This window comes from Lactuca saligna, chromosome 6, assembly GCF_052625555.1.
Source record: "Lactuca saligna cultivar CGN05327 chromosome 6, ASM5262555v1, whole genome shotgun sequence".
Classification (NCBI taxonomy): Eukaryota; Viridiplantae; Streptophyta; class Magnoliopsida; order Asterales; family Asteraceae; genus Lactuca; species Lactuca saligna.
This window is the reverse complement of record NC_136422.1, coordinates 154,061,785-154,067,998: the sequence shown is the minus strand read 5'-3', so window position 1 is coordinate 154,067,998 and position 6,214 is coordinate 154,061,785. Positions and strand designations below refer to the sequence as shown.

Genomic DNA, 6,214 nt, shown 5'->3' with positions numbered 1-6,214 from the left:
GGTTCTTGTTCCATGACCACCATGGGTCAATATAGTTCACTCCATGTGGCTATATAAACATGAATTTAATGTTGATGGTTCTATTAGTAGGTACAAAGCCAAACTTGTTGCAAATGGTAAGATTCAACAACATGGTATTGATTGTAATGAAACTTTTAGTCCAGTTGTCAAACCAACTACTATATGCATAGTTCCAAGTCTTGTTGTCTCGAAAAAATGGCATGTTCACCAATTGGATGTCAAAAATGTGTTCCTTCATGGCCAATTGTCAGAGATGGTTTACATGCATTAACCCCCAGGATTCACAGACTTATCAAAACCAGGGTATGTTTGTCGTCTTCGGATATCATTATACAGTCTCAAACAAGCTCTAAGAGCCTGGTTTCAGTGGCTCGCTAACCATGCCATGCGACTCGGTTTTCAGTACATCAAGTCTGATTCCTCATTGTTTGTCTTACAACAGGGTATGAACTTGGCTTATTTACTTTTATATATCGACGACATCATCCTAACAACTTCCAGTCCTATGATCCTTAACCAAATCATCTCATCTCTTAGCAAAGAATTTGACATGACAGATCTGGGCAATCCGAATTACTTTCTTGGCATCTCTATGACTAGGTCCCTGGATGGAATGTTTCTCTCCCAGAAGAAGTATCCAAATGAGATTCTTCAGCGTGCTCACATGACAAATGCTAAACCTTGTCGCACTCCCATCCACTCATCTGCTAAGCTGGTAGATAGCGATACACTTGTCTCGGATCCATCCTTGTACGGTAGCCTTGCAGGGGCACTTCAATATCTCACGTTCACTCGTCCAAATATCTCATTTTTTGTGTAACAGATTTGTCTCTACATACATGACCCCCGATGACCACACTTTCATGCATTGAAATGTTGGATTAGGTATCTAAGCCCATAACTATAATTGGTATATACTTGAATTGATAGTAGCCCTTTTGGGTTACCTTCACTCTTGCAACTTGACAGAATGACTTTTGGACGAATTTATTATTTGGAATAATAAAATTGACATGAATGATTTATTTATATTATGAGAATAATATATTAACTAGAAATCATGTTATTTAATTACTATTTAATCAGAAATTAATTTGGAATTAATTTTAGGATTAAAAGAATTGATTAAATAGTACAAGGGTTGTTTTGCAATTAATTGATAGTTGTGAAATAGGGCTCTTGGAATCCTTAGATAGGAGTGGACGAAAATTATAGGGAGGCCCTATAAGTTTTCGTCCAAGGCTTCTAGATGAGGAGTCCATGGGCTGCTTAGGCCTTAAGCAGGAAATTAGGGTTTCCACCTACTAACCCTAGCTTTGGGACTAAGAAACCTTAAGTATAAAAGGAGCCTAACCCTTGGGATTTTTGGCCAATTGCTTCTAACCCTAGAAGAGCCGAAATTATGGTGCTATCTCCTCTCATCCAATGTTTTGAAAGCTGGACCTGATTCCGAACCGACCGTTTTACCGGTTCGATGGTTCAAGTGGTTCGACCGCTCGAACCGACTCTAAAAACCAGTAGAACCGACTATATATATAACATAAAAAAGAACTAATAGTGTAAACAATAAAATACTGATGTGGATGTATTGTTAATTCTTATACGAAGGTATCATAAATAAATTGAAGTGTGATGTATCTCAAGCAGGCATCAAGTAAAGATGGTTAAGATGCTTACAGTTTTATTTCCATTATTTAAAGTTCCAAACTTGTCTTTGACAAGTAGTATATTATTTTGCCATCAATTCTTACTATCTATCCCACATCGTTTGCATAATAAAACTTGTATCAGTTTCATCTTCTACAAAAAGGAAATTTATCCTCATATCCTTTCAAGTCTAAGCTTGGAGGAATCCCACATCGGCTGGGATAAAAAACTTTTGCCACCTTAATACTCTATATAATGATATGTCAATGTAAGCATTTTCCAACCGTCTGGGTTGCCGTTTAACGGGCTGGCTCGAAGTCAAAAGTTATAAAACCAGTTTTCTGTCTGGTTAGACCGGAGTGGTTTAACCGTGATTCGTAGAAAACCGTCGGTTTTAAACAGTTTGGCTTACTAGCGGTTTTTGGTGGCTAAAAAACCGGTAACCTTGTTGATTCTCGGTTGAACCAGCCGGTGCAGTCCGGTTTTCAAAACAAGGCTCTCATCCTATTACAAAGAGTGTTTGTAAACCATTAGAGGTGTCACATTTGAGGCACTTGCTTTTAAGAGTTCAAGATCTACAAGGATTAATTGTTATTACTACATAATAATTGAGGTATGCATCTAAACCCTAGTATTCGGTTAATTTCGATTTTATAGATGCATATTAGGGTTTCTTTTTTGTATTCAAGTTTGCATGTCCCACTAGTGAAAACCTAGATCCAAAATTTATAGGGTTTCATGAACTCATAGGATTTGTAGTTATACTCAAAACCCATCATGAAATGCATTTTGAGATATGTCAAAGGTACTCTCGATCAATGTATACAATTGTATACCTCCTCCAGCATGACTCTCACCGCGTACTCTGATGTAGATTGGGGGGGGGGGGGGGGTGTCCAGTTACTCGTAGGTTCACCTCTGGTTATTGTGTCTTTCTTAGAGATAATCTCATTTCATGGCCGTCTAAATGACAACATATTGTATCTCGATCCAGCGCCGAGGCCGAATATTGTGGTGTCGCCAATGCATTTGTTGAGACTACATGGCTATGTAATATGTTACGAGAGCTTCACTTACCCCTTCGAACAATCACACTCATCTATTGTGATATTGTGAGTGCTATATATATGTCGACAAACCCAGTTCAACATCAGCAGACCAAACATATGGAGATTGACATTCACTTTGTTCGAGACAAAGTTGCTACGGGTCATGTTTGAGTTCTTCACATACCCTCTAGGTACCAGTATGCTGACATCTTCACCAAAGGGCTCCCATTCCCTTTGTTCTCTGACTTCCGCTCTAGCTTAAGCGTCTGTAATTCTCCCGCTCAGCGGGGGCGTATTAGTCATATGTATTTTGTATCATTTGTACCATTGTGTATTGAATTTAGCCTCACAGATGTATACGACCCTTTGTATTTTCGACCCACTTCTAATGTATATATTTGTTTTTCTCAATGAAATTGGTAAGGGAAAACAATTGCTTTTAAACGGTTTCTTCAAAAACCGGTAAAAAAACCATTTGAACTAGTTTATTACACTAGTATAGTTGGATTTTACTAAACCAATAAAAACACACGTTTTTAAAGTAAATTTAACATTTTTAGAGTGTACAGAACTCAAAGGCCGACACACAACACTGTCAGATGTAGAAAACTTTTTTGATTGAATCGACAATTTAACCGGGAATCGATCACCAGACTGGTTCAACTAAAAAACCGGTTTTTAAAACATTTGGTGTAATACACAATTTTCCCTGAGGGTCTATATCACCAAGAATTTAACGATGTCGATTCCAGGGACAAAAATGGATAAAAACATGAAATAACAACTAAAATTGGAAAACAACTTTAGTTTTGGACTTAGGACGGTAGAAATTAGAAATAACAGGGACCAAGGTTGTAATTTACTCTCAATGTTTTTAATGTTGTAGACCCTGTGGGCCCAATCTATATATTCTTCAAAAGAAAACCACCCATCAGTGGTACTTTGCAGTTTCTTGTTTTCGTTAAACGGTGGGTTTGACCTGTCAAAGGCTTCATTGATGGAAACCCGGCAAATCAAAACCTGGTGGTCGGTTTACAGTTTTGGTATATTCACTCCCTCGACCTATAAATACACAAATTTTCAGATTATTCCTTCATATCAAGCAATTAGCAAACTTAATTCTCTGTTTCAGCGATCAGATAACAAGAAGATTAAATGTCGAGCACTAACCAGGTGATTCGATGCAAAGGTAAGCATTTCATTTTTCTTTTGTGATTTCCCTATCAAGAAGAAAAAGTTTGGTACGGTGCTTGATGATGAGTGTAAATGTGACAGCGGCGGTAGCATGGGAAGCCGGAAAGCCACTAGTGATTGAAGAAGTGGAGGTGGCGCCACCCGAAAAAATGGAAGTTCGAATCAAAATCCTGTTCACCTCCCTGTGCCACACCGATGTTTACTTTTGGGAAGCCAAGGTAACCAATCTACTGGCCCTTTTACTTAAATCTCTGTCAAAAACTCAAATCCTGAATCTTCGTTTCCTTCCTATGAACTTTTCAGGGTCAGAATCCCGTGTTTCCCCGAATTTTAGGACATGAAGCTGGAGGGTAAGTTTTATTCTTGTATTAAATAGAAAAGGGTTTGTAATCGGATAAAAAATCTGATCAATTTAAGTGACGTGAACAGGGTCGTGGAGAGTGTTGGGGAAGGAGTGACTGATCTTCAGCCCGGAGATCATGTTCTCCCTGTTTTCACCGGAGAATGCAAAGAATGTGCTCACTGTAAGTCGGAAGAGAGCAACATGTGTGACCTTTTGAGAATCAACACCGATAGAGGAGTCATGATTCACGATCAAAAATCTCGATTTTCCATAAACGGAAAACCCATTTTCCATTTCGTCGGAACTTCAACTTTCAGTGAATACACAGTCGTTCATGTCGGCTGTCTTGCCAAAATCAACCCTCTTGCTCCTCTTGACAAAGTCTGTGTCCTCAGTTGTGGGATCTCAACAGGTAGAAAAACAAATTATAATCAACATTCTCCGATTACAATTCTAATGGGTATTTTCTTAACCTAAATAATCTTCGTGTCTTCAGGTCTTGGTGCTACTCTTAACGTTGCAAAACCTAAAAAAGGCTCATCAGTCGCCATTTTTGGATTAGGAGCTGTGGGGCTTGCTGTGAGTTTTATGGAACTTTTAACTTTCTCAAAAAAGGCTCATTCATGGCCAAAAAATAAAAAGCTAATGATTCTTGTTTGTGATCAGGCTGCTGAAGGTGCAAGAATTTCAGGGGCTTCAAGGATCATTGGAGTTGATCTCAATGCCAACAGATTTGAGCTTGGTAAGATTTTGCTGCATGAAATTGTAAATAAAAACTAGACATATGATATGATTGATGAATCTAATGTAAATTTTTTTGGCTTCAACAGCAAAGAAATTTGGGGTGACAGAGTTTGTGAACCCAAAAGATCACACGAAACCAGTACAAGAAGTGATTGCAGAGATGACAAATGGAGGAGTTGACAGGAGTGTTGAATGCACGGGTCATATTGATGCTATGATATCTGCCTTCGAATGTGTTCATGATGTATGAATTTAATCAATTCATCTCTCACTCATATAATGAATTAATGATTCATGTTTAATTACACAATAACAAACATTGAAAATTTTACAGGGTTGGGGTGTTGCTGTTCTTGTGGGTGTTCCACATAAAGATGCTGTTTTCAAGACAAGTCCATTGAATCTGTTGAACGAAAGGACTCTGAAGGGAACCTTTTTTGGAAACTATAAACCTCGATCAGATATTCCTTCTGTGGTTGAAAAGTATATGAATAAGGTAACCCGTTTTATAGCTTCAAAGTTGAATTATAATAGAATGATGAATTGAAATCTAACTAGTGTTTGGTTGATATGATTTTGTGCAGGAACTTGAGTTGGAGAAGTTCATAACACATGAAGTGCCTTTTTCTGAGATCAATAAGGCTTTTGATTTGATGCTTAAAGGTGAAGGTCTTCGATGTATAATTCGGATGGGAGAATAAATGGAAGGGAAAGTTTTTCAGAATGTTGTATTGTGGTTCATAACATATGACGAGTCTTCTTTGATCTTATTATAGATAACACATCGAGTGCCTTCTTTAATCTTATTATGTATGAATGTATTGGTAATGAAATCCCAATTTTCTCATCATACTGCAGTAGATAGCTTTTTTGTTTTAAAGTTTAATCCTCTTACCGATTTAATAGAACTTGGATGTTAAACGGTTCATGATACGATACTATGCAGACCTTGAACATTTAGCATTCATGTATATCATAGATTCTGCAAAATCGAACATGCAACTCACCTTGGTTTGATGTTTTATTGTCACCTTAAGCTCCATATGTATATAATTACGATTTCTACGCTTTCCCATCTAATATTTTAGTATATGATCACCTCTCTTAATGTAACATCGTGGATTGGATAAGAATAGCAACTATAAATTTCGGTAAATAAATATAAATTAGAATCTAAATAAACATTCATCAAAGTAACAAGTGTATCTTAAAGTCA

The 6,214-nt window shown here is 37.4% G+C and overlaps 1 protein-coding gene across 2 annotated transcripts; it reads left to right on the top strand.

The window, feature by feature from the left end:
• The first annotated feature begins 3,693 nt into the window (after positions 1 to 3,693).
• LOC145000166 (alcohol dehydrogenase 2-like) lies at positions 3,694 to 5,848 on the top strand. Of its 2 annotated transcripts, XM_078959359.1 has the most exons (10): positions 3,694 to 3,760; positions 3,850 to 3,906; positions 3,993 to 4,129; positions 4,215 to 4,261; positions 4,341 to 4,666; positions 4,751 to 4,833; positions 4,921 to 4,996; positions 5,085 to 5,242; positions 5,333 to 5,494; positions 5,583 to 5,848. In XM_078959359.1, the coding sequence occupies exons 2-10, from the start codon at positions 3,873 to 3,875 to the stop codon at positions 5,697 to 5,699; spliced, it is 1,140 nt and encodes a 379-aa protein (XP_078815485.1). In that variant the 5' UTR covers positions 3,694 to 3,760; positions 3,850 to 3,872; the 3' UTR covers positions 5,700 to 5,848. The 2 variants fall into 2 exon arrangements, with proteins under 2 accessions (XP_078815485.1, XP_078815484.1); XM_078959358.1 differs by lacking the exon at positions 3,694 to 3,760 and having other exon boundaries at positions 3,768 to 3,906.
• Positions 5,849 to 6,214: the final 366 nt, after the last annotated feature.

Excerpts from the sequence above, each read along its gene's own strand:
- LOC145000166 (XM_078959359.1), top strand. The coding sequence starts at position 3,873 with ATGTCGAGCACTAACCAGGTGATTCGATGCAAAG. Across the intron at positions 4,834-4,920 it reads TAGGAGCTGTGGGGCTTGCT|GCTGCTGAAGGTGCAAGAAT; the intron begins GTGAGTTTTATG and ends GTTTGTGATCAG. Across the intron at positions 5,495-5,582 it reads TTGAAAAGTATATGAATAAG|GAACTTGAGTTGGAGAAGTT; the intron begins GTAACCCGTTTT and ends GATTTTGTGCAG.